Genomic DNA, 27604 nt, shown 5'->3' with positions numbered 1-27604 from the left:
CTCAGGCTCACAGTGGCACTGAAGTTACTCATTGCAACTCTGTGGGCAAGCAGCTCGTTATCATGTGCGATAGGTATTATTCAGCTGTGTGAGAGGTATTCACCTGCCCTAAACACCGAGGACTGGCAAAGCTTAACAAGAGTGAAGCTCTGCAAGTCTAGTGAGCTTTCTACCCTAGCTTGAAATCTTGCACCTTGTTTTCTGACAGATTAAACATGAGGCTCTCTTCTCCAAAGGGGCTGAACAAATTAAAATAAAGCAAACAGAAGTAGGAGGGAATACACGAGTTTCTCAGGTAAGGGTCAGTCTGTGTTCTCCATTATGGGATGGAAGAATGTGCTCTTTTAGGGTTAGACTAGTGCACAAGGGTCTAATAGAGATGTACTGGAAAAAAACAATTCTTCCCATATCCTCAATACTGCTCACCACTCCCGAGGTCTCTGCCTTCTTCATTCTACCTGCAGTCCCAGCTCTTCTCCTTCACTCTATTTTATCCTGCCATTTCTTATATGGTCTCTTAAGGAAGGTACCCACAAATTAGACTAAACCTTTATTAATGCGTGATGAGCTGCAATGCTAGCTACCATGGGCTTCCCCCCCACACCAAACCTGCTACAATACACAGATTCTGAATGTGTGCAGTTGATCATATCACACTTGCAGTCTGTTATTTCAGAGATCTTTCATTTCTTGTCCAAATTGAACATTAACCCTCTTTATCAGCTACAACCAGTCTTACAAGCCTGACCATGAAGAGTCCCACCACTTCTCCCCCATCCCAACAGCAACAAGAGACTGAATAATCTGGCTAGCTGCCCAGCATTTGCTTTAAGGCCCACCTCCTTACTCCCAAAAGAAACCATTCAGGCTAGGTACTTTTTTTTTTTTTTATGGGGGTGGGGAGGAGGTTTACCAAGCCATTCCACCTGGCTGGCTTACCCATGTTAAGGGAAACATTCATAAGGAAAATCACAAACTAAAAATTCCCAACTGATAGCAACTCAAGCAGCATAGATCAATAAGTAAAATGCCCCAAACTCCTTCTCCTCCCCCCAGGTTTTCTACAATTAGAGACTTCCAGTCCTCCAGCATCCCAGGGCTCCCCTGGATATAATCCACAGCAGGGCTAGGAGTGGAGTCAGAAGCCTGGTTCTTCCCTTATAAATTTGCAAGAAATAGCCAGCTGCTTCCTTTAGAGAGCAGTCATTCCCAGAGGCGCAGGGACCGAAATATAATGAGAGCAAAAGCCTTAGGTGCCTTATAAAGAAGGGGGGGAAATGTTATCTAAAATGAGGGGGTTTTGAGCAGACTGTTAGGTCATGTTTGGGGTACACACTAGATATTTGCTGTTGTGACAGGGTTTCATAAACAGCCAAACCTTTATCGTGTAGCAGGTTTGGTGATGCTACAAAGGTCTAACCACTCCAGAAAAACAAGTTTAAAATCCAAACCTTCACCCAAGTTTTCTCCAATGCCTGATAAAGGGTGTCTGTGCCCAGGAGCTTGCAATTAAAGAATTTTTTTTGCAAAAATCTTGTTGGTCTCATAAAAGAAATCATCTCTACCACAATTCCTGATTGCCTTTTTCTCTAGAGCAATACACCCGCCCCCTTCACAATGCAGCTAAACAACTTTGCAATTAGAAAACTCATACCCAGATTTTCCAGCTGGGATAGTTTTGCATTTAGCCAGAAAGGGGCAGGGGGGGTTGGGATCACTTGGAAGGTAACCTCTTCAAGTCAAGGACTGGTTTAGATTGTGGTGTATTGTATGGCTGACTGCATTACTGCAAAAGAAATGATGCTTTATGCACTTTTCTAAATCTACCTATGCTTGCACAGGCTTATCTCGGGTCCCTCCTTAAATCACAGAAGCAAATGGTTGCCATGTTATAGGTGGGCAAAATACATCTTGGGGCACATTAACATTTTGGGCAAGGTCATCTAAGAAAGCTTGTGCCAGGCATGGGAATAGAAGTTATTTCTCCGAGCTGTAGGCCTACTGCTTCAACAACACGCTGTCCTTTCCTCTAATCTACGCGAGTCACCACGTTGAAATTAGGCAGGGCAGGGTGGCAGTGCTCAGGGTCTTATTCGCTATGTAGGCCCCGCACAGATTGGGCTACAATGGCGGAGGTATTCCTTACCGAGCTGGGGGTCAAGCCCATGTTTGCTTCAATGTACGTCTCTGTCTTTGGCTCCACCGCAAGTTCGGCTTCCAAGATCTTCTCCACGGGCATGTCCTCGTTGGCGCTGCTTGTCGACTCCACCTCGTTCTCGTTGCGATCTTTCCCCCTCTGCCTCTCCTCTTGCACAGCTGGAGACACGGATGCAAAGAAGAGGAGAACATGTCAGGCTGCGGTTCCCAGCTAATGGAGCTGTGGTTTTATCACTGGGATTTGGGAGGTCTCCGGGGAGCTGCAAGGCTTAGTAATCCTCAAAATCTAGAGGCGGTTTGGCCCTTGTGGCCTCAGGTAACATGAACGACGCTGCTAGGAAGGCAATCAAGTTCCCTTTGACTTTTAACCTTCTCCCTGAGAGGTTAGAGGGGACCTGGTCTGCTTGAACCCCCCCCCCACCGAGGAGCACATTAAAAAAACTGGGCTGCGCATGCATCTCTGTGTAAAGCAGAAGCTTAAAGATATTTCTTCAGCTCTATCCTGGATTTCTCCTCCACCAGAGGCTGGGCAGCTGTAGGGAAGCCCCCTCCTTGGAAATAAACCTTTTAAAATGTTAAGGAGCTATGTATAAAGAGTCAAGGGAGGAATCGGATGCAACTGATGTGGTTGAGAGAAAAGAATGGGTGGCAAGGGAGGGGGAAATATCGAGGAGGCTCCTGGACAGCAGGACAAAGAGTAAAAAAAAATAAACTCAAAAGAAGAGGTTAGTCTGATGCTGGTGTCCACACTGTCCAACTTTCTTTGGAGACCGTCGGAAATGCACTACCAACAAGGTGATAGAGGGGCTCTTCTCTGCTTTATTTCCACTGACAGGAGCAGCTGCTGTAAGGCTGCTGCTAGTGCTCTTAAAATAGACACTGGACTCAGCTGAGATCACGGCTCTGTTGTGCCATGTGCTATGTGTGTCCCTAATAAGAGAGGCTTTGCAGTTTAAACACACGAGAGAAGCAATGGCTACCAGAAGGGGAGGGTTGTACCCATTATACAGATGGGCAACTGAGTCAGGAAGAGCTGAAGAGTCATGTCCAGCATCGCACAGCAAGTCACTGGCGCATGGCTAGGACATGAATCCAAATCTCCTGAATCCCAGCCAAGTGCCCAAACCCTAGACAGCCTCCTTCCTTTCATGTAAGTCAATGATTTCTCTCTCACTACCCACTCAGTGGGAATTTCCCTGTGCTCTCAAGCCTTTTCCATGTTGTCCAGGGCTCTTCTCACCTTGGATGCATGTTATCAGACCAGACAGGAGCTCCACCCAAGCAGTGACCCCCCACTGCACATCCTTAACCCGCCTTGAACTCCATTTCCATTGAGCCACAAGTCTACTCTACAGTGGTGAACTTTAAAATCCATCAGATGTCACAGTGAGTCATAACTTTTAGTTAAATGCAAAACCCTCGCCCCCACCACAGTGGTGTGCTAACTAGAAAGGAAAAGAAACCACCAGAGAATAGAAGATCTACTTAGGGACTGTAAAAATACACTGTCCAACCTAAAAGTCACATGTACAGTAACAGAAAGGGACAGCCTCCAGCACTGACTGCTGCGTATCAAAGGACGGGAGGCCAGCCCTCTAAAAGCATTTCAGAAGTCCTTGTCTGTGGCCGTGCCTTCCCTGTTATGTGGGTCATCCCAAAATTAGAGCCAAGGCAGCCACCAGGCCTTCCACAGACAGGCAAGACTTTTTCCCCAGGAGAGTCCTGGGGAAGGTGGAGTATATGTCCTGCCTCTGATCCAATGGCATTGCCAGCCACGTAGCAGCACCTACCAGAGATGCAGAAACCAACGGCGTGTCTGGAATATGCCCCAATGCTTTGCTGACAGAAGGGCACATCCTAGTTGCACACTCCCTCCCAGGCTCCTGAGAAGCTGGGTTTTTTCCGTCTCGGACCTTTCCCCATTGACATGCCAAGATCCTGCATGATGCCATGTACTTCGCTGAAACATCCCTCTTCCCTTGAGAAAGTCACTGTCTAGCAGCTGGCGTTTAGATCAGGGACACAGGATCCTTGCATATGCCAATACTCAGTCTGACAAAGATTTATTTTGTAACTTTGGGCTTGTTACTTAACCCTTGCCTCAGTTTCCCAGATCCTGTGCTGTCGGGGATCATCTTCCTTAACTCGCAGAGGTGCATGGCTGTGATTTAGCTGAGATGCTTTGAACCCTCAAAATGTTCCCCAGGTGGCCTTTAGTTATTACTATTAGCCCTCATCTGCTTTTGAGATGTGGTGCACGCAGTTTTACCATGCAAATGCAGCATATTTATGTAACTAATTGCATCCGCTACTTTACACCATAAAAACGGAAGAGACTTGGTTTTAATCATCTAATGGGTCTACTTCTCTGCACAGGACTGTTCCCAACACTGCCTTCTAGTTCATTCCAGTTTTGAAGGACTTGGGTAATGGAGCTTTCCACCCCTCGCCATCAGAAACTGGCTAAATGAATGCAGCTTTGTCCAGGACGTAATAAGGTACTCTGTAAAAGCAGAGAAAACAGCACTTATTAACAATTACCCTAATGCATCACCTCTTTGCTGGATTGGAATCTGGTTATGTGACCTTAATGGAAAGTGGAAGGGCACAGAGACTTGTTCCACTGAAATCGGGGCTGTTTGTGATACAATAAGGCTTCTTAGATCAATGGTATTGGCTCCATGACAGGTGCTAAAATAAAAGAATAATAAAAACGCCATCTCTCCAAAGAAACAGAGGAAATGCAAACGCTAAGAAATTACCTTCTGGAACAACACCATCATATTGGACTTGTATTCATCCTAGTACAACTAGACCTTGCAGACACTTTACAAATGGATCCTTTACTTCCTGTCTTAAGCAGTTGTGCGCTTTGCTATGTATTGTTAAGTAGCTGTCACCTCCCTGGCTGCAACTCACTGGTGGGTGAAGTCATTCTTTTGTACACATCGGTACGTCTATCTATCATTGTACTTCCCAAGGAGCTTTAGGATCCTTTAAGATGCAAGGTGCTGCATAAAAACTTGGCGTTCATTTTGCAAGCTAATCTAACATTATGAACTGCACCTGTTACATAGCTGAAGGCACAAGATTCTCTGACTGGGGTATTAGTGTCACATAGTGTGAAGTTGTCCAATGGCTTAGATCCATCTTTTTCCACACTGAGGATCTGGACCTTGCCTGCCTTAAATTTTCCTGGTTTCTTTTATGTGCTAGCACGAAATTCCCAATATCCCTGCTTGGTTTTTTTTCTCTCTCTCAATTGTCAGAAACCTAGAACTTTTTGCTGCTCATAATATCAAACTGTGGCTCCATAGCACAGAACTGGCCTCCTTTCCTGACAGTCTTTTGGGCATGTTTTGTGAGCTAGACTAGTTACCAAATGACACCACATAAGCCAAAACCCCAATCTAAAAACCTACGAGAAAGGCCAACTCTTGCCAAAGGCGGTTTTATCAATGGCAGTGAGTTGTCCAGAAAGAGACTGTGAAAAAGTCCTTTCTCTGAAAGTAACCATTACCAAGGGCTAGGTTAAATGCTTCACCCGGAGAAGTCCCTACATCAAGATCAGATGTCATCGTGAAAGCCAATCTCTCCGTCCACCAGAAGTTGTTGGCACAATGAAGCAAATGCTGGGTGAAACTCTAGGGCTGCTTGTGTTATGCAGGAGGCGATTCTACAGCATCATTTCTGGTCACCTGTGACCTTAAATCTGTGGATCCTGGCCCAAAACAACCTGCCCTCAACTCTGAGAAGTTGCACACACTGGGCACATCTACACCTGTGCACTCACTGCACAGCAACCGAAATTACTGTGCAGTACAGGCACACATCTACACATGCACACCCATGCTGTGCAGTAAAAATAGCGACTTACACTTACGTGAATGTAAATTTGATACTTGCATCATGCAGGTATCAAATTTACACCTGATCAGTTACTGTGCAGTAAAGCACGTGTAGACGCCTTACTGAGCAGTAACACTGTGTGTGTGGACTGACTTGGGACTAACTTGAGCTACAAGTCAGTCCACACACAGCAGTAATGTGCTTGAATGCCTGCACATGTAGATGCCAGCCTATTCCCGCTTGCTGCGCAGTAACTTACTGTGCAGTAAATTTAAGCTGGCATAAATGCACGTGTAGACACACCCACTGAGAGAGACCTGGAGAGAGCAGAACCTGCAGAACACGATGAGATGTGGTGGCTTTTCAACAGGATTTGCTAGTGAGGAAACTGTGCCTTGCTGGTTATTAGTCACAGACATCACATGCAGAAGAGAGAGAAGGACAGATCTCATATGTGACAATTTCTAAAGGATTGCTCCACTGGTGGCTGTTAGTGGGCAGTGAAGACTTGACTCAGATGGGTCTACTCAGCCCCAGGCTAAGTTCTCCAGGCAAAACCAGTCCTGCGGGACTGGCAAGCCAAGGCAGGAGCACCCTCTGGGCAGAAGCAGAGTTGGCACAGTCTCCTGAAACACCTCTGGTCCAACACAAAAACAAAAACCCGGGAGAATACAGTAAACCCCAACGCCAGCTCGGGCATGAACGCACTGCACTAAACTGGCCTCCATCCCAGTTCTGTGCATCATCTCCGGCCGGTGCTTTTTAGGGCTCTGTGCTTCCACGTGATGGAAGGAGAGCTGCCGACTGCACAGCTAACACCTCTCCCAAGGTCTCAAAGCCCATGGCAAAGGATGGAGGGGCAAACTGGACAAGGCCATTTCTAGCTCCCTCGGCGATGGCTCCTGGGGTGGATGCATCCCAGCAGCAATGGAGTGGTTCTCCTACACCTGCATAGTGGAAGGGCTTCCTGTGCTGCTTAAAATTAATCTCCTTCCAAGCTCCTGCTTGCATGGCAGTGCACCGAGGCTGGAGAAGGCAGGGGGTAGTTTGGGCTACGGGGGTGGGATCTGCTGCAACACAGCGCTGTCCTCTCTCACGAAGACCTGAACCCAACCAAGCAGGAGGGGGTTTCTCCCACATTCACCCATCCCCTCCGCACCCCTCCGTGAGGCTCATGGAGATGTGCTGAGCTCTGAAGCAGCAAATGGGACCTGTCTGTCATCGCTGCCATGGTGACATGAAGATCAATTCCTCATGCTCCCAATCTCTGCTATTGACTGGGGAGCTATTTCTTATCGATCCTGCGCCGGCTGGTAAAGATCCATGGGTGCGTGTGTTAGCAAGCCACCTCCCCTCCCGCTCCCCTGAGCCCATAGTAAGGAAATCATTCAAGGAAGCTCGATAGAGCAGCGCACGCACATTTTTTGGGGTCAATATTGCAAACAGAAAAATAAATATAAAAATAAATAGGAAGGGGCTCTTATGAAGCATAAAGGTAGAAGAGGGGCTCATTAACCTTGAGCCCTGTTGCCTTGGTGACCGCAATGAAGCTTTTGGTATCGCTGGTGCTCTGAACGCCCAAAGAAAGAAGCTGCTTAGGATGCTGAAGGCAGGGAAGACATCACTAAGGCTTGAACTTGCACAGAGAGTTTGCAGTGCCTGCTCCATGAGGATCACAGCAGAGATGGTAAAAGGCCTGCCAGCCCAAGCCGTGCATCGTCTGCAGGTCACAGAGCAGTATTCAGTGCGGAGCAGTGGCCTTCGGTGCTGACAGCCTACTGATGACTAGGATCAGCGGGCAGAGCCCACTAGAGCAAAAGATCCGGCCTTTTTAGGGTAGGCAGAGGCCAGAGCAATGAGACCTCATCCTTTACAATGAACACAGATGAGGGTGCTGGGATGAGAAGGAAACCAAAAAGTGCAATGCTAGTAATACACCGCGCACTAATGCAAAGAGCCAAGGGATCCTCAGCTGGGCAAGCCCTGGAATTGGAGATGCAGGATCGCTAGCCCCACAGTCTTCCCTAAGGGGGGTACAGGCTTTCCAGTGCCATCTCAATCCTTACTTGCACAGACCCATCTTGGAGCATGGGAGAGGAGCTGAATCTCCATCGCTTCTCCCCAACATGGCCAAGGGACAAGCTCCTACTACTGGGGGTGGTGGGGGTGTCTCACTCCCTCCCTCCATTTTGCACGCTCCACCCAGCAGCTGGTAGGCAACTTGCTGATGCCTCCACAAGCCCTGCACCCATTGTTCTTCTTTGAATCATGCTCATTAAAAATAAAGAGGATATCGAATCTCTAGGTGTGCCCTGTCTTGGAGAAACCACAGCTGTAAAATGATGATCCGCTCTACACCCACTCATAGCCTTTGAATGACTAACCTGTGGTTCAGGAGGTCAACGGGAGGATGTGAGCAGGAAAGAGGATTCCCAATAGAGCAGGGGAAGCCTGATGATGAGGGATGGTACCTCAGCCTTGGGGCGCACACGTTCCATACCACTGAGTCCTCGTCTCCACCCGCACCTTCTTGCCTTTCTTTCTCTCTCTTCCCACCCCCTTGAGCTGTATCACCCAAACTCTTTCCAGTTGTGAGCTCTGCAGTACTTGGTTTCTGCCATTACTCAACCTTGGGCAATACCCCTTCCCCGTGCCTGGACAACCCTGGCAAGAGCAAACACTCATCCTGAGAAGGAAAGGAGATGGTCTGAAGGAAACACAGTGTTTGACTGGGGTCCTATGCTTGTTTAGTCACAAAAAACCCCAAAAAAAACCACCCCAAAACCCAGCAGGGATAGAAAAGGAGACCTGGGGTTCTGCTGCATTAGGAAGTCAAGCAAATGGATGGATTATCATCATGCAATCTGGGATAAGAGTGCAAAGGAAAAGGAATTTGGTCGTGAGGAGAGGACTGCTAGTCATGAAGACTTGGGACCCTATTCTTGAGTCCGCTCCCCACCGGCCCTTGGGCTCATGACAGGAAGAAAGGCAGCATGTGGCTGACAAAGTACATACAATACTGTACAGTTGGACTGGCTTCTTTTGGTTCGTCTTTTCAATAGAAATATTATAGAGATACAAACTTTGGCAGCTGCGTGGCAGCTTCTCAGGTAATATGGAAATGGGAATACCTTGTTCTTCCTGCCTTCCCAGAAGTCTTGTGGGCCGGGATGGATGATGCTCCATCCCTGTAACAGAATAAAATTTAGAAACAGAAATCATTACATCGTTTGGTTGTTGCCTTCTGCTGGTCTTGTCTTTACTTAGGTTGAACACAGTTGCTAAGTACCTGGTTTTGGGCACTTCCCCACTCCGGGAGTGGGTGGTGAGCATCTCCCTCCTTCGGAGGATGGGAAGGGGCGGGAAAGGACTGATTGATTCTCTAAACAGGTGTCATTCATATAAGAAAGGCCACATGAGAGTGTCACCGCCATGCTGGGTATTGACATCTCTCAGGATGGGAGCACCTATGGGAGGCAAAAAGGTTGGGATGGGGATGGACTCTTGAGTCTAGACCATACCAGGATCTCCTCAGCGCAACTGCAGGATGTCTCTCTCAGGCACGTGTGTATTTTTAACAACAAACATTATGGGGAAGGGTCTATGACCTGAAACCCTCAGCCAGAAACCACTGATCCAGCTCCTATCTTTTGTGGCTGGTTCTTTGTCTACAATCTGGCTGAACCTCCCTGGTCCCTGGGAAGGTTTTAATTCTGGCTGCTGCATCTCGTACCTTTCTTCAGTGCTCGGCGCGTCTATCACGTACCTCCCGGTCAGATACCGAGCCATCCTTCACCTTCCTCTGGGTGCAAGCCATATCCTGAAGGAGCACCACAGCCCAGCCATGAGTTACATGGCATCATCGCTGGAGGCCTGGGTGGGAATCACCAAACTACTGCATGTCAAACAATTGGGGGATGGTTCAAGAAAACGACCCCCTCCTGCAGGCTTCATGCCAAACAAATCGAGAAGGGATGTGAGGGGGAGACATTTCAGGAGGATCTGAATCCAAATCAGGCCCTAACTGTTCAGTAGCTTTCAAGGGGTTAAAACCATGGAGCAATTTGAGGGATAAAGGTTGTAGCCATGTTGGACTAAAAGCAAAAGCAGTCAGTGTGACTGAGGTGGTATCTTTTATTACAGTGGTTCCCAACCTTTTTAGACTGTGGAGGGGCATACTGCAGACCAGAAGGAACCGGCAGCCAACCCTTTTTTATACTTGATATAAAAAAGGGTTGACTGCTGGTCACTTCTGGTCTGGCAGCCAGCCCCTTGCAGCCTGGTACCAGGCCACATTGCAGGGGTTGGGAACCTCTGTTTTACCAGACCAGCTAGATAACTGTAAAAAAAAAATGTGTTTGCAACTATCTAGTTGGTCTAATAAAAGATATCCTCTCTACCACACTGACTGCTGGAGCAATTTGATGCTTTTGTTTTACTGCTAGCAAATCAAGACAGAGGAGAAGTAGAGACGACAGAAAACGCAGGGGACTGCTACTCTTAGCTCCCTGGGTATGAATTCGTGGTGCCTGAAGAAGGGTGTCTGTGCCTGAAAGCTTGCAAAGAACCATTTACCCAGCTACTTAGCTGGTCTAATAAAAGAGATCACATTTACCCGAAGAAACTTGTCTTCTCAGAATATGAATTTGCAGTCTTACAAGGGCCAGGAGGGTGCTTCCCTTGGTGCCACCACAGGTGACGTGGCTGGGCTCAGTGGCCGGCGCTCAGGACCCTGTAGTTGCATTCCTGCAGAATTGCCTGCACACCTCACCCATCTGCATATTTAGTTTGCAAGCTCCATGGGGCAGAGATTCTCCTTTATTAGTATTCCTGCAATATGGCCTAGAGCTTGAATGGGCTTTTGGCTAATCCTGTGATTAAAATAGTACGCTAAAGGGCACGGGGCTACAGAAAAAGGGTCCCCTCTGCTCTCCTCAAGTCTTTTGCTGATTGGAGTAAATGCAGCTTCCACCAGCTAAGCTGGGATCAGCAGACACGGTACAACATGCCTCTAAAGACCAAGAGCCCAGTCTCATGAAAGGAGCCTTTCATTACACAGTATTGGCAGCATAACACTCCTGGTACATGTGAGTACATTCTTGTTTCGACTCTCACGTGTGAGCGGGAACTGCAGTCCTCTCCGTGTCATACCCCTTCATCAGGGCCCTCTGTGTTCTGGCTTCCCCCATCTAACCCGACTTTTCCATCCCAGTCTTCTGCAACGTTATGATTTGATCCTTAGACTAAATGAAACGACTCTTCACTAGACATCACAGGGCTCCTCCAGCCTGCTACCTAATCAAGTAACGACGTCATTAGTCAAACTGATTTGGAGAAAATCGGATGGAGCGCACACACCGTTACCTGGACATCAAAATGCGCAGGGAACGCAGATCCATTTCCCGAGATTTCCCTGTTGTCAAACCGAGATGAAGAAAGGACCTCAAACAATGATGACATGCCCCTTTTGGCGATGTTCTTTCTAAGTTTTGAAACACCTCTGGATTTGGAAATGTTTCATTTTGAAATTGCAGTCAACAACCCCAAACAACAGGTATTTGTGGATTTTCCTCCACAGAAAATGGAAAGGTTTTTGTTCCAATTGGGAACAAAGCTTTATTTTGGGATCTCAAAATACAGCACCCATCCTCCACACAGCTCAAGGCATCAGACTTACAGAGCTGAACTTTTTCACTGAGATTGCCTCCAACCTAGAACAAGTACAAAGTCTACCGAGACCTCCACACGGGACATTTCACAGCTGCCTACTGACACGTACGATTAGGTTTGGTTTTGTTCTTAGCTGCCAGGGAGACACTGGGAAGGAGGGAATAAAATGTGGTTCCTAAGGAGATCCAGGAAAAACTACCCCCCCCCACCACCACCACCCCCCCGAATGGTTTGAGCAGGTGGATATCTTCTCCCTGCAGACTGATATTAATAATGAGAGCATATCAATAAGAGTCTGTGAGGCTGAACTCCCAACCAGCAGGGTGGGCTGAGTAATGAATTCACCAGCTGCTAGAAAAGAACAAGAGGTTCACAACCGAGGCTTTCCTTGGCACAACGGAGGATATCGGTTACAACGACAGCACCCTCAGCTCTTGCCACGAGCCTCATACTATTTAGTGGTGTTCATTAAGGCCTCACCTCCTGGAGTCATGTGAAATGCACTGGGATCGCAGCTCGTGTTTCACATGGCAAGGGCAGGATGTTCTTTAAGCTATCGGGCTTGCAGAAAGTGTGACCTGCAGCATGTCAGAGTTAGAAGGCAAATGAAAGAACGCCACGTGTATAACTATTTTGTTTTTAAATCCCCTCATTTTTAGCACCAGTTGTACAAATGCTTGCACACCAGACTCTCAATTTTTGCATGCTTGAGTTTGGCAATGGTGTGCCAAAGAGCTGTATTCACTCCCAAAGGCCGGGTGTGAAGGTGCCCAAACACCTAGATTAAAAGAGGCTGTGATGGCCAGACAACCAATTCCTAAACAGTCAGTAGTCTGAGACTGCCAGATTGTCCTTACGAGGTAGGTAGGTGTTGTTCAAAAGGGATGCCCACCAGATACCAGTCAGCAAAGGGTGCCAGCCCTTACCTGTGTGAATGTATCCTTTAAAAACACCTGTTTGTGTGCAGTGAGGTCTGGGCAAAACCAACAAGCCCCTTGACTGTACCAGCTGCAAATGAGCCACAGCTAGCAAAGGAAACTGGGATCCAAAGCCTCAAAGATGCGGTCAGCATGCACCTGAGCACCTTGACTGTTTTTTTTCCCAATTCAATGAGACACTTTGAAAGGCAACCACACTGGGCAGTACTCTGTGCCCACTTCCTCCATTTCAATTTGGGGGGTGCCAATGGGGCACAAAGGCAAAGTCGCTTCCAAACAGAACTGAAAAGCTCCAGCTCCTTCCTGCCTACGCTCCCAAGCTACCCGCAGCGTTTAGGCCACTTGCAATTGCAGCCCCATCCAACAGCAAGTGCTCTGTGGTCCTCTCCTGCCGTACGGACTTTGCATCGATGTCCCTGGGCACAGGGCCAGACTTACCTGCCATCCTAAAAGCTGGGGTCAATGGCCGGAGAAGAATTTTAATGAGGGGAGAAATGGGCACAAAGCAGACCAGGGTTGCCAGGATGAAGCATTTCGAGAGCCTCCATCAGTCCTCGCATCCCTGCGTGCAGCCTGTAATTACCATCTACTCTGCACTAATACAGGTAAGCGCTTGTTTCTGAGCCAAACATCTCAGGAATAACAACTCAGGCGGCTGGTTGCTTTTTATTTTCTTTTTTTCTCTTGGCATTTCTCACTCTGGCTGGAAAACTATTCTAATGAATTTTAAACTTTCTGGGGGCTGGAGCCAGTCTGATTCTGCCTGCTTAGAAAGACACCGCGATGGCGCAGAGCAAGCCAATGGATGGATGCGACTGTAGGAGCGCATTGGCTGATCTGACTAGGAGCTTTTTGGAGGCAGGGGAGTGCGAGCCACGATGAGATATCCTGGCTTACCCCTGGTTGGAGAGATGCTTCTCCGTTTGCTTTTTCTAGCTCTGTGCATGGGGCTTTAGGGTGGAGTTACATGTTGCACTTAGGCTGCACAAAAGCTGTGGAAAGTTGGGTAAATTAAAGCATGCCGTGAGCAGTCTTGTGCTAACGGTCACTACTGTTTCTTGCCTGCACAGGGCTGGCAAGCAGAAGTGTGGCTAGGAGCCAGGATACCTGGGCTCTATCCCTGCTGGGATGGCGGGGAGCTGGAAGCAGTGCATCCTGGGATGCTGGAGGACTGCAGATTGCTTGCTTTACCTCCATAGAGCAGACTGAAGTTACACCAATGCAAGCTACATGGCACAGCTCGTAGTTAACTCACGCCTGAAGTGGCATAACTCTGAGATGTCCAGAGGGCACTTAGCACGATTTAATGAGCTTTCATGTGCAGGCATTCCCATTTTAAGTGCCCTTAGTCTGGTTTAAGCGTAACACGTAACTTCATCCTTACAGACATCTATCAGCATGAGGCCCCTAAACAGATGGGGATATAGTACTGCTGCAAGGCTCTCCTCTTAGCTCCAGGTCTGATTTGGACAGTGTGGGAGAGCAGCCTGGTTGCTGCATAAACCACGTATCATATCCCAGTCATTTTTCTTGTCGTTCTTCCCTGCTAATACGTGCCGACAAGCCACCGTCTTTCTATTTCCCTTCCTCTCTTCCCCAATCCCTTCCAATATAGTCCATCAATTCTGGTCACTCGTGCTGGAAGGGATTGTGACCCCACTTGAGCAAACTACTGCTTTTGCTTATCTAGCCAGGACCCAGGTCAGCACTGTCACGGTGGTGTGTGCATGGTGTTTGACCTGGAGTTGTTTTTAAACAAGCCCTTCTGTACAGCGGGACAGGAATAGGTGTGTCCTTGATGCTTGAAGCCTTCCTAAACTCCTTGGCAAATTTGTTCTTGTACCTCTCTTTCTCTTTAGCCTCAAGTCTTGATTTCCACTTTCTGCCTATATTAGCTTCAGAGCCACCACCGATGGCTTTGAAATGCCCCAGAGAGAAGCAATAGCTGCAGGTGGCAAAGCTGACTTGACATATCACCAGCTCTTTTTGTTCAATGGGACGCCAGGACGAGACTTTTTACTATGTGCCATATTTTGCAAGAGGCTGTATTTTTTAACGGCATGTGAACCTCTGGGACTACTCCAGAGAAGGAAATTATTTGAGGCTGCTTAAGCGGCCAGAGAGTTCTAGACCGCTGCAAAGGCCTGCCTCCTGGGATTTTGTTTCTGTAATGTATATATTCATCAGTACTTGCTCTCGTCCTGTATGACATGAGTCAAGTGATCTGGCTTCCACTGTTATCCTAATCACGCTGTTCTTCAGGCCTGTATTATGAATGCAGATTCCCAGGCCCATGCATTTTGAAGACATGGCTAAAAAGGTCTTGCTGAATATAGCCTGCTTGTCCAAGGCGGTTGGACTCACGCTGACCTTCCTGGGAGCTTGGACCCATTTGTCAGTCCCTTGAAAAACCAAACCAGTGCCTTTCACTTTTCTAGACTGAAGTAACCTCCAAGAATTTCATTGCATCTCATGGACAAATTACAAGGAGGGAGTGTCCCCCAGCAGGTCCCAGTCACTGGCTGACTGACACCCTTGCAAGCACTTTGTTGAGCGACTCTGAGCAGCTTGGGGAAAAAGCCCAGCAGTTAATACCTACCTCTAAACCCTCAAAAGAGGAAGATCTGTAAGCCCTAATAGAGAGACACTGGACCAAAAGCTAGCAGAATGCAATGTCCTTGCAACCGCACCGTGCACACACAGCCTGAGTCTTACTGACACGTGGTTGCAAGCCCCGTCTATACAGTGAGGATGGCAGCAGGAGGTGGGGCTTCAACAGCTGTACAAAATACTGGGGGGGTGGAAACGCTGTCATTCACTGCCTCAAATACTGCCTGCATAAATGAACACTGCTGTATACAAAGGCAGGGGTGGTCCTGGAGTGTGTCTGCTCCCTGCAATACAGTCAATGCTGCTGAAAAGCAACTGAGAAGTCCCTGGCGTCGGAGGAGACACAGCTGGAGTAAGTCCAGCCGGTCCTAACACAGGATTTCAGCCCTGCTTTCAAAGCCTGATACAATCCCCGGTCCCTGCTGCTGTGCCGTGGGGGGAAATGCTGACCTCCCGTTCGGCGATCAGTTTAACCTTGTGCATGACGGCTGTGCTCAGGCCCGGAGCGCTCGGGCGTCCGAGCGACTGTCAAGTCCGGTGCGTCTCTCAGCGAAGTCCTGAAGCTACAGCGCGCAGACAGGGAAGGCCACCCCGCTGCTCCTGTCGGAGGCAGCTTCTTTCAGCGGAGCTGCCCCCCCCGGAGCAAAATGTCACCGGAGACAAATCAGCCCCGCAGAAACTCTGCACAGCTGCGCTCGGCTGGCGGGGGGCAGGCGCGCGGGGGGCAGGAAGGAGTGAGCCGCGGGGTTGGGTTTGTGCAAATGCACGCGCTCATCTCCGCTGCCCAGGTACGTCACCTCCCTGGTCTCTCCCTAGTGTGCCCCAACCCCAGTCACTAGCTCTGTGGTAGAAAATAGGGATCCACCATAAGGGGGATAAAACCACAATCCTCCAGCTTGGGCATCCTCTCTGGAAACTGCCATCACTCTTTTTTTGAGGCACTCAGTCCCCATTGCCAGGGTGTCTGGGGGTCACAGTCCCCATTGCACTGATGGGGAGCTGTCACAGAGAAGGACTCTGTCACAGGCTTGAGGTTACAGAGCACATCTGTGGAAATGGAAACCAGGTCTCCCCCGTCCCACACGGATACCTCACCCCAGCCTGTACTCCCATACAGCCACACGAATTTAAAAAAAAATGCATTTGCATTTACATTTACTGCCTTGTGGCTCCTGAAAGTGGCTCTGACCCAGCAGAAATATTAGCCTGGCGAGTAAGGAGCATCTCTATCCAGAGGCCATGACTTCAGAATGGTTCCCTTGAAAATGAAAGTCATTAATAGCATCATCGCAGCCAGGCCATGAGACTCCCTTTGACCCGTCTGGGAGTGGGTGCGTGCTTTAGTTATGGGGCGACTGAGGGGGAAATGAACGAATATCTGCATTTCAATGGGTCCTGTGGCCCTTCTATGAAAATACCCATTAGCCATTTATTAAGCATGTAGAAGCTCTTGGAAAACTATTCTAATGAATTTTAAACTTTCTGGGGGCTTTCAGGTCCTGGTGCATCTAAAACTTACTGAGGTGTCTCAGTAAATTAATTCAGACCAGACTACCTGGTTTGGGGCTTTTGAGCAATTATGCCTCTTTTAAAGACAGAGCTTTATCTTACTGGAACTGTCCCCACCAGTAAGATGCAAGAAATCACTTGTGACCCCATTCTTGGTCCCTAATTTGAAAGTCAACGGGGGGGCCGTCAATCCCATCACAACGGCAAAAATGGGATTCTGCAATGATGCAGAAGCCCATCACAGTGATAAAGACAAGTAAAAAGCAGTCCCTTTAAAACTGGAATGGAAGCACACCCCGCACAAGTGACCCAACGATTCAAACCCGAAAGAACGGCACAATGGAAGGGGAAGGCAGCACTACTGAAGAGTCGCGTGGGGATGCAGGTGGGGGAGATAACAGACAAGAGCAGATTGAGGTGCAGGGTCTCTTTCAACTTGTATTGGTTTTTAATTGCCAGGTTTACAAGGCAAGTCATTAAGAGGATGCAAGAAAGGAGCTCGTTAAACGGAGGGGCAGAGTGCTGCATTCCAAAATTGCTCCTCCAAATAATGCTCTCTCTTGAACTTTGCTCCTGCAAGAGGATATGGATGTTGGCCTGTTTTTTACATTCGTTTGGAACAATGTGCTGGAAAACTTGAATCCCCTGTTTCTCCCTAGCCTCCTCTGGCTCCCCACTGCCCCTCCTCCTCCCGAATTATGCCAGCTGCCACTTACACGAAACTACAGGCGACAGCCCTGCTGTGGGCTGCTCTGGGTATCCTGCGAGCGTGTGATGCGCAAGGAGGTTATGCATAGTCATGGCACAAGGGGAAGGGGATTAGACACGGGTCAGTGCCAGCCGTGTGGTGACAGGAGCTGCGCTCCAAGTCATTCTAGGATAAAGCAAGAGTGAAAGTCTGGTCGCGCTGGACCAAGCAACCCACACTGAGATGGTGGCAGGACAGAAAGAAGTCATTTTCTGCATCACATCACAAGCTCAGCTCCTCCAGGGGGAGGAACGACAGGGGAGGGGGCAGCACAGTACACCGAGCAAATCACAATATGACTTATAAGACAATGCAGAGGAGAAGGGGAGTCCATTGATAAGCCAATTAGTTAGGGGGGCGTCTTTGGTCCGCAAAGCACTGCAGTAAGCATCAGTTCTGTGTCATGCTGAGAGCACCCTAGGGATCTCATCCTAATTTGCACATTGATCTGGATAAATAAAACCTAACTAGCTGCATGACTGGTGCTTGGGTTTCCTATTCTCCCTGTAGACAGGAACTGTGGGGAGAATATTTATGGTCTCAGTCGGAGAAGCAGAACTGCCTAGTCGAGTGGTCAGAGCAAGGGGCCAAAGCTTGCCAAAAGAGGAGTTGGTGCAACAGGCCTAAACCTGTGTCCACTATGTAAGGTACCTGGAGCACCCCTAAGGCTTATATCCATGCATATATAATAACACTGTAGCATGAATTGTGATGGTGGGTCCCCAGAGTTCACGTAGTTGGGATATCAGGATAGGAGAACTCTTGCTCAGCCAAGAGCCACCAAATAGGTGTATCGGCTCAATGCCCTTCCAGGAGAATTAGTGAAGTAAAGGGTGATGGAAAAGGGGATGGGCTCATCCATTTCCCAAAGCCTACACTGGGAGCTCTCCTGGGGCTGCTGGGGCGAGCATGAGAAAGGGCTCCCCACTGGTATTTCCTGCTCGCTCTGCAGCTGCAACGCCTTCTCCAGGACTGGATGGGACACGGGGTAGCAGCGTGCACCGGGGAGATGGAGAGGAACTTGGCTGCTGCTGCAGATGCTTTGGATTCCCGCGTGGCTGGGTTCTGACCCGGGTTCACCAGCAAAGCACTTCTCTGGTTTAGCTCCACGTGCAGGAGGCAGCAGAGCCACTTTCTCTACCAGACACACATCCCAGTGGCAAAGGGGTGACAGGCAGGGGTGCAGAAGCTCCACCCCACTTCATGAATCCTTATAGCGATATATGGTCCACAAGGAGCCTGGTCTTCTGACCTACTAGGGCACCCCTTGGTTGCTGTATCGGACATCAAAAACAGGCTTCCCTCTGGCTTTCAGAAGTCATTAGCTACATGAGTCAAGCAGAAGTCAGGGTAGATTTGCACCTTATAGACTAACTAAAGCAGAGCTTTTATAAGCAGAGGGTTTATTTCATCAGATGCATCTGGTGCATCACATGAAAGCTCATGCTATACAGCTCTGATTTAGTTTATAAGGTGCATATCTACCCTGCCTTCTGCATTCCTAAGCCCAGCACCAAGTGACGGTCAACAGGAGAAGAGTATCTTGTGCTTCACCTCTGGAAAAGCAACGGGCCCCATTCAGGTGGTGAAAACACAGATAGCCTCGCTGACTTCCTGGGGTCACTCTAAGGCACCCCTGTGTTTATCTGCCATGGGAAACTGAGTCACAGAGACTCACTCTCACCAGCAACCAAAGTACTCCAAAGAGTAGTTGCTCCTTCAATCCCTGGAGTCTCCTTGCCTGAGGCTGGCACCAAGGTCCCCACTTGGGTATGGGTCCGCAGAGCATTTCCCAGTTCAGGACAGACTTCTCTCACCATGCACCAAGACGTGCCCGACAAGGTTTACACTCTGGGATACAAACACCCAGGCCACAAAAGTACTCCCCGTATCACTCCGGGTCTTTGGCTGGCAACCTTTATTTGGATGAATATCTGATACTTAGCAGAAGACAGTGCACAGGAAACAAAGCCTTGTGCAGCTGGCAGTAATTTCTATGGCGAACAATGCTTTCCACTAATGAGTTATCACAGTTTCTGGGTGCCAGAATCAATAAGGCATGTTCATCAGAACTGGCATCAGGACCTTTCTCAAATATATCAGCTGGAAGCCCTGAGGGGAGACTTCAATGCCAAGAGATATCTGACATTTCTATACTCCTCCCCTTCCCCCCACTTACACCAATACCATCTCCTAAGCAAAGCCTGATAGTCTAACATGTGCCCAGAGACCAGGTAATTGGGACCTTTTCCTTCTTCTCACCTCCCCACATTGCTAGTGCACGCATTTCTCTACTGGCTTTGACACGTGAACCCCTCCTGGATGCAAATCTTTCCTGGGTCATTAAAAGCTGCTTGGAGCATGAATAGGCCTTCCCTACCTGGGTCCATCCCAACCTGATCTACATCAGTACCTCTCATGTGTTCCCCCTTCCTAAGCACAGTTCAAAAGAGGGACTAATTTGTCGGCACTTCTCATACACGCGCTCCCAGCTGCCTTAAATAAGCTTCTTTCGTTCCTCAGCCATTTATGAAATCAGGGTTTCTCTCTTCTTGCATGGATTTTCATTTACTGATATAGCCGAAGTCTCTCTTGTTCCCCATATTTGTTCCCGGGATCATAGTATTATTCTCCATCAGCACTTGAGACTTGGTTTGGTTTGGTTTGGTTTTTTTTACTCCTGCAAGATCTGGAAGACTCGGTAAGAGGGTTTTACTGTACATCCATGACACATAAATACCATTGGAGCTACAGGAAAAGCATTTCTTTGACAGGAATCAGGTATTTATTTAAGTAGCTATAAATTGGGTCTCTAGAGCAACATATTTTGCAATGGAACGAAGGCTGCTAGCCCGGGCTTTATTAGTAAGACGTCGTAACAGTTTACATTAGAAAACGGGGTATGTTTAGATTAGGAGCACGGGCAACCGAAACCAGATCATGCTGTCACCGGCCCAGGACTTGAGCCTAAACTAGAGATGCTGGTCATCTTTGGGGAAACGGAGGGTTATCAAGGGAATTCGGGCAGCAGGCGAATGGCTCAGATACTGGGTCGGATGCCAAGTTACGCCGGGCAGGCAACATGAAAGGAAAGGTGGTGACGAGGTGGGAAGAAGAGGCAGCAGGAAGTAGGTGGAGGAATTTGGTGCTGGAGGGGGAGGGAAAGAGCAGGACGAGAGAGCTGTGCCGAGGTCTCAGATGGGGAATGGCACGTGGCAGAGAACGAGGCCGCAGTAGAGGCTGCCTTTGGGAAAGATCGTGCGGACATGCACATCCTTTTTTCACCCACGAAACAAAATGCTCATCTGTTCTGCTCACCGTTATTGCACCTAGACGTGCAGACTGCCCCAGGTGTCTGCGCTGGGGGCCAGGTGTGCATAGACCTGGTTCTTTGACAGTGCAAACTCTCCACCACATGGGCAAATCAGGTTGCTAACTGCACACATCTTCTCTGTATGGGGGGCATTTTCAAATTTGGGAATAGAAGAGTGCAAAGGGGGCTCCGCCAACACACTGGGATTCAATATACCGGGGCCAGAGAGAGCTTTTTGTTCAGCCCACTTTCAACCATGCACCTCAGAACATTTCATAGAGTGATGGGTGGGGAAGTACTTTTAGTCTCGTTTTACAGATGGGGCAACTGAGGCACTATTAGCTCAAGACCGGCCATCAGGTAGGTGGCAAAGTGGGTCCAGGCCTATTACAAACCTATCTATAAATAACTCGCTCCAGGCCTCATTGTCAGCTGATGCAAACTACTACAGACCAGGGGAAGCCAACAGAGCTGTACAGAGCTACGCCGGCTAAAGCTTGCCCCCCGAATGTCTCCTCACGCCATACGAGATCTCAAAGGATTTCCCCCATACGTCCAAACCCTCCTTTCCATACACCCCACGCTCTGAGATCTGCTTGCCCTGTACCAGTGCACTCCTAGGGTTATGCAGATCCCATCTGTCACACTTTTAAATAACTGGCTGATCATTATGAATTCATTTGGTATTCACTGTGATAATGTTAATCAAAATGAATTAATAGAGTCCTCACACGGCCAGTGTACTGTATGTACTCCCTCGGGAATTCTGCCACCATTGAGAAATTAATTAATGGACCTATAATTTTACAGTGGTGCTGCCCAGGCAATTGCCGTAATTGGAAGAATTTAACAGTCACCTGATTTACACCATGTCAGCTTGGCCGGGCCAACAGGGAGAAGGAGAGAGCCAGAGCCCCCTGGACAATTTGTGGGTCCACGGCCGAGGCCCCAAACCACTGCACTTTCCCAGAGGTGATTTTTCTTCCACATTTACATCTGTCTGCTATAGCAGCATCCGCCTCCTTGGGATGTGACACTGCTGCCTCAGTTTCCCCCCGGTTTTCTACTGAAATATATGCACCCCCACACTTCTGGTCACATTCCCCTTCTGGGAGCCTAAAGAATGAAGGCACAAGAAAAATGGGTCCTTTGGTCCTTGTGCATTCAGCTCATTAAACTGAATACAGGTCTCTTGCCTGTTCAAGAATCCTGTTAGCAGGGCTTTCTGCTGGCCTTCATCCCACTAAGCTCTTCCTGCGCCCCAGTTCACCCACCTCCAGGACCACCACCAGTCTCAATTCTGGCCCCATCCCAAGCCACCTATCCTGCAGGCTCCTAGAGACACCCCCATGCCAGGTGTTCGTTTCCTTCCTGCTTGAAAACAGGCCCATTATATATAGCAGGCGCCAAGTCTGAATTATGCTCATCTCATTGAGTCAAGCACAGGCCAGGATTCTCCATCCTGAACCCCATTGCTGGCCCAGCTCCTTCCCATGAAAGCTGTAAATTCAGAGATTAGCACCTTTCCATGAATGCATTGTCAAGGGAAAAGCAGGCCCTTAAATAACAGGGACCAAAACCACTGGGCACCATTTTGATTCAGGACCAATTATTCTTGTGCTGAGAAGCCCTGAAGCCTGGACTGCTCGGTCCGCCTGCCACCACCTCTCTGCCTAGGGTACTTTTGCCCTGCAGCTGATCATTCACACCAGGAGCCCTGAGGATCTTACTTGGTATTATTCCTCCATCTTCCCTTTGCTCATCCATGAGGTTGAATCCCATAGGAACAGACTTCCAAGAGATGCTGAGCTGATTTGCCTTGTGTCATCCTAAGCACCTGCGCTACCCACTGATATCAGGAGGATTTTGCTACGTTTAGTCCACTTGGTTCTTCACACATTTATTTACTAGATCATCTTCACCTATTTTTTTCCCTTAGTGACCCCCAACATGCACCACAATACTGTATTTCTGGAGTCATTTGGTGGAATCTCTTCCATAATACTGACTTGGTTCCTCCAAGAAGCCATACAGAAGGAGGTGCCCCAACCTCCAGTAAAAATGCTTCACGTTCCTGAAGACAACCGCAGCCTTCGGCAGCAAACTGACGGCTAATGAAAAAAAACAAAAATTGGGGAAATCTTGTATTTCTATTCAGAATAGCATGCACCTTTGCTGAATATAAAGACCTTTAACCTCTCGGTAAGACAGCTCAGTGAGTCCACATCACAGAGCTGACCCCCTGACCGGCGCCTTTTATCCAGCACAGAATCCAGTATCCACCAGTGACCGCTAATGGTCTCTGACAGCGTCATGGTCCTGTTGACGGCGCAGCCGTGTCCCTCTGCAGAAGGCTGCTTCCTTCGCAGCGTCACGGGCACGGGACTCGCTCCACTCGGACCGTGACCGTGCGTCGGGGTGGGGAGAGGGAAAGCTGGGCAAGGAGAGCAGACTCAGCTCAACAGGGCCTCGTTACAACAGGGCAAAGCTGCAAATGGATGCCTGTCTCCCTGCTGATGGGACTTGATGGTGCGGCATGTCCTCGCAAGTGCCCCTATCGTGCTTTTACTGCAACATGTGATACCAAGAGGCTGCCACTGTCCACAGCCAGCATGCTCTATCTGAAGGTCAAGAGCCTTTTCCCCCCATTTGCTCCATCTCCTTCACATTCCCTGCTGGTTTTGCTATGTTTGTGCTGGCTCGTGGCTCTGTCTGCTCCTTTTCCCAGCACTCAGGTCACCCCTGCATGGGAGGCAAGGTTGATTGGGGGCGTAGAGCACTTTCTCCTGCTCTCCATCGCCTGTCGGGAAATGTACCTGGTGAGCGGTCCTGCCAGGGGACACGGGGGGACGCTCCGGCCTTCCCTGGAAAAGGCAGGCAGTCCTCTTCCCTTGACTGAGGGCTGCAGTCTGCCTGTAGACCCAGCCACAGCAGTGCCATGAAACCTGCCTCCTGCTGCCGGCAGTGGGAAGGCGCAAACCCATTCCCAGCTGAGCGGAGGATATTCCTCTTCCTGACAGTCGTATTAAAATGCCAGAGCACTCACTTCCCCAAAAACACTCTCCAGCACGCTTCCTCAAAACCAACACGATCGGGGGTGGCAAGGTGAAGAGCAGTAAAAAGGAGAAGAAAGAGCAGCCAAGCTATTATCATATTCAACTGGAAGCTCCTGTTTGCTCTGAAAAAACTGGGGGGTTGGTTTGCTTCAGCTCCCATCCCAAACCCCCCTCCCCGCAGACTTCCTGTCCTAAATGCCACAGCAATGTCTTTCGCTTCGGAGGGAGAGCGCGGCTATCGGCCTTCGACGTCAGCCGCCGTAACAGCGAACAAAGCTTCTGCCACATGGCAGGACTACTAAAGGACTGTCTGCAGTGACAGCATTATTATTATCACATAATAATAACGGACTAACAACACCGCCCTTGTGTAGCGTCCAGAACATCTGTCGGAAATTTAGTCTTTCTTGAAATAAAGCCCATGATGGCCTCCCGCCCTGAATCTCTACTCCTGGCACCAAAGGGTTACGTTTGCTAGGGGGAGGAGAAGGGACCCTTTGGGAATTTGGTACTCTCGGTCTTGCTGGAGAGCTACCCCGCTTCGCCCCTGCTGAATGCCCTTTTAATCGCTCGCCTCTGGACGCTCCCAGCGTCTCGAGCAGAGATGGCTTTGACATTTGAAGAATCTACATGTGTGGGTCCTTACATAACCCCATAAATCAAGCCTGTCAGGGTTTGTTAGACGCAAGACGCGGCTCCAGCACTGCCCTATTTCATCAGTGCTCCAGACGAGACTAACTGCTCTTCCAAGAGACACGGTCTGTAGCCCGGCTCTCCTGCAACTTAGACCGACTCTGCAGCAAAGAGGGGAATGGACACATCTCAGAAGATGCAGATGTAGACGTGACCCAGAAAATGTAAGGGGAGAAGGCACCAGCGAGCGGAGACGTACCTAGGGGCTATTTCCACATAGTTACTCTGCAGTCATACGGACGCTCCAGTCACTGATGCTTTAGAGGGATGCTGTCAGGAGGTTTAGGCCCAACTTCATTTTCAAGTGGGGAGTGGGAGAGGGAACTGCAGCAGAAACATGTTTGCCTGACTGCTTTTTTCCAATGGGCTCAAAGACTGGTAGTGGAAACCGAAGCACAACATTGCCAGGCTTATGCGTGGGAATCAGAAAGAGAATCCAGTTACTAATAGATGCTGCCCCTCAGTCCAGTTTCGCTATCGTGCGAAGTGAAGTGCAAAATGCAAAGTAAAGAAACAATGAAAAATGAGCTATATTATAAAACTTGAAAGAATAAGATCAATCTAATTACCCCAGGGAAAGCAGCTTATAACATATGTGCAGCAGGGGGGCTACCGGGGCCAATCTCAGCAAGGCCCACCCACCTGTTCTTGGGCTAACCACCCACCTTCTCGCCTGCCATGCCTTGGTCTTAATTGATTAATTAATAGATGTAATTAGGCAGGAGGCTGCCCATTTTCTGCCCCGCTGCTAGGGGGCGCTATCTGCAGCTCCATTCCTCCCCTACACCGCAGCCCAAGCCTTGCTGATGACATCATGATGTTCTCATATGTGCCAGTCCCCCATGATGGGGCCCAGAATCCTACTGTAGGACCCCACCTGGGTTCCTCCCTTCAGGCGGACTCTGCTGCCGCCATACCAGGCCATATATCACCCTGCCATCGGTTCCCCTTCAGGTGTGGTCCCCTCACTGGGACCTTCGGCTCACACTAGCCCTGGCCCACCTCCAGGCCAGTCGGGACCCCAGGCCCCTGGCTCTTGGGCATCCCTCTCGGTGGGCCTCCTTGCCCTTCTGACCCTCCTGGTCCTGGCCGCCACCTGGGCCAGTCAGCGGAAGCTCTGTCAGGCCCTGATGTATGACCCATACTCTTATCCCAGGGTCCCCCTCTGTGGGTCCTCCTTCATGGACATGGGGGGCCGGGGTACCTCACACCATGACTGGTGCCTCAGGGTCTCACAGGGGGACTCTCACTCCAACCCTGGGCAGCAGGTTGTGGTGCTACAACCAGTGTTATCTTTGACCCACACTCTGCCTCCCAACAGTGGAGGACTTATTGGGGTCAGGGCTCAGCTCTCTCTGGATGAGCCCCCACTCCCTTCACAGGGATCCACATTGCCCTCTCTCTGGGGCTTCTGATCACTGCCCCCTCTCGCTGTGCATCCACAGCACTAGTCCCCTCTCAACTGGGGCTCAGATGTTATATTTGACCGAAACTCTGCCTCCCAGCATTGGCGGACTTACTGGGGTCAGGACTCAGCTCTCTCACCCTCTAGCTGAGCCCCCCTCTCCCTTCACAGGGCTCCACACACTGCCCCCCTTTACTTGGGGTCTCGGGGCTTCCCTCCACAGGTGGGCTCAGGTGGCCGTAGCCGTGCCTGGCCCCAACTCTCCTCCTCAGGGACTCAAACCCCCACAACTACCTCCGGTGTACCACGACCCACCCCAAGGTGAGGGCTAGGGGTTAAGGCGCCCCGACCCGCCTTTCACCAGGGTGATCACTGGCCTGGCATTTCCTGGGGGCTCCTGCACCACTGGGAGCCCCACCAGGCCACCCACTCCCAGCAGGGTGCAGTTTCCAGTCATACCCAAGAGAGAGCGAGAGCTGAGCCCTGATGCAATAAGTCCTCCACTGTTGAGAGGCAGAGTGTGGGTCAAAGATAACACCGGTTGTAGCATCATGACCTGCTGCCCAGGGGGGCAGTGAAAGTCCCCTGTGAGACCCTGAGGCACCAGTCATGGTGTGAGGTACCCCAGCTCCCCAAATCTGTGGAGGAGAACCCAGAGAGAGGGCGATGTTGTTACTTCTCCCCCAACAGCCCCACTGCCTCGTCTATATAGGCAGCCTTGAGCCCAAAATGGCTGCCCTCCTCAGGCACCTGGAGGCTGCCAGCTCCAGGGCCTTAAAGTGGCAGGCACACCCAGTGCCCTGCCACAATATGGCTGTTTTTAAAAACATGACAGTGTCCCATTTTCCAAGATTTAACGTCATTTCAGATCAGGCTGAGTATAAAACAACGGGCTGACCCAGACAGCAATCTTAGTCATAGTCATCCAAAATAAATTGAATCCAAAAGCTTTTTACCTTAAAAGCCAGCCCTAAGTTCACCCCTTCCTACAGGCTTTACGGCCGTCTGAGAATTGGAAAAGCGTCTTTTAAAATTCATCAGCAAATGCCACTCAACAATATCTCACATTGCTCAGCCCTCTTTTGCTGCATCCCTTTGTGGTGTTGGCTTTTCTGAGGCCTGGGTTGGAAAAAGGAAAGTGTGTCGCTATGACACTGTGCCCAGCTGGGTGCTACCTAGGTCAGAACAATCCAGGGATGTGGCTGCTGCTTGTTAGTGATGGAATTGGCAATCTGGCAGGGAAGAAGCTCATACAAGTTTCCTCGATAGTGAAAGAACAAAGCAAGTCACCCAGAGCAGCATCCTGCTCTCGGGCACCCATCTAGCCTCGCCATCCATTGCCTTGTGCCAACTTTTAGTGGCACCGCTATCTCAGGAGACCTCTCACTACAACCTCACGATCTGGTGCATCTCACAGCCTACCTCCATCATGCCCACTTATTGGTGTGTAAGCTAGCCTCCGTCTGCCCCATCGCTTCTGGGGCTAGTGGAGTCACAGCTGTGAAGCCAGAGCAAAATATACGTAAGAGAGGTGAGCAAACCCACCCTTTAGGTATCAGCCAACAGCATGATTCGGAGCAGAGATGGCCTGGAGAAATCTCTGCCACATGCCACTGGCTGCACTCAGGATCAGCCCTGCATTGAAGTATTGCTTTG

General features: G+C 49.6%; 1 protein-coding gene across 3 annotated transcripts in view; it reads right to left on the bottom strand.

Moving 5' to 3' along the window:
• Nucleotides 1-27604, bottom strand: part of LOC109314000 (retinoic acid receptor RXR-alpha) — a 214891-nt gene that overhangs the window by 29020 nt on the left and 158267 nt on the right. For 2 of the 3 annotated variants that reach the window (XM_019540909.1, XM_019540907.1), the window contains exons 5-6: nt 9138-9194; nt 2147-2316 (exon numbers count right to left, since the gene is read on the bottom strand). In XM_019540909.1, coding sequence (XP_019396454.1) covers nt 2147-2316; nt 9138-9194 — 227 coding nt within the window. The remainder of the gene's footprint in view (nt 1-2146; nt 2317-9137; nt 9195-27604) is intronic. The other variant, XM_019540908.1, reaches the window with a different exon arrangement.

This window comes from Crocodylus porosus, unplaced genomic scaffold (assembly GCF_001723895.1).
Source record: "Crocodylus porosus isolate Cpor-Errol unplaced genomic scaffold, CroPor_comp1, whole genome shotgun sequence".
NCBI lineage: Eukaryota > Metazoa > Chordata > Crocodylia > Crocodylidae > Crocodylus > Crocodylus porosus.
This window is presented reverse-complemented; position numbering and strand designations above follow the sequence as displayed.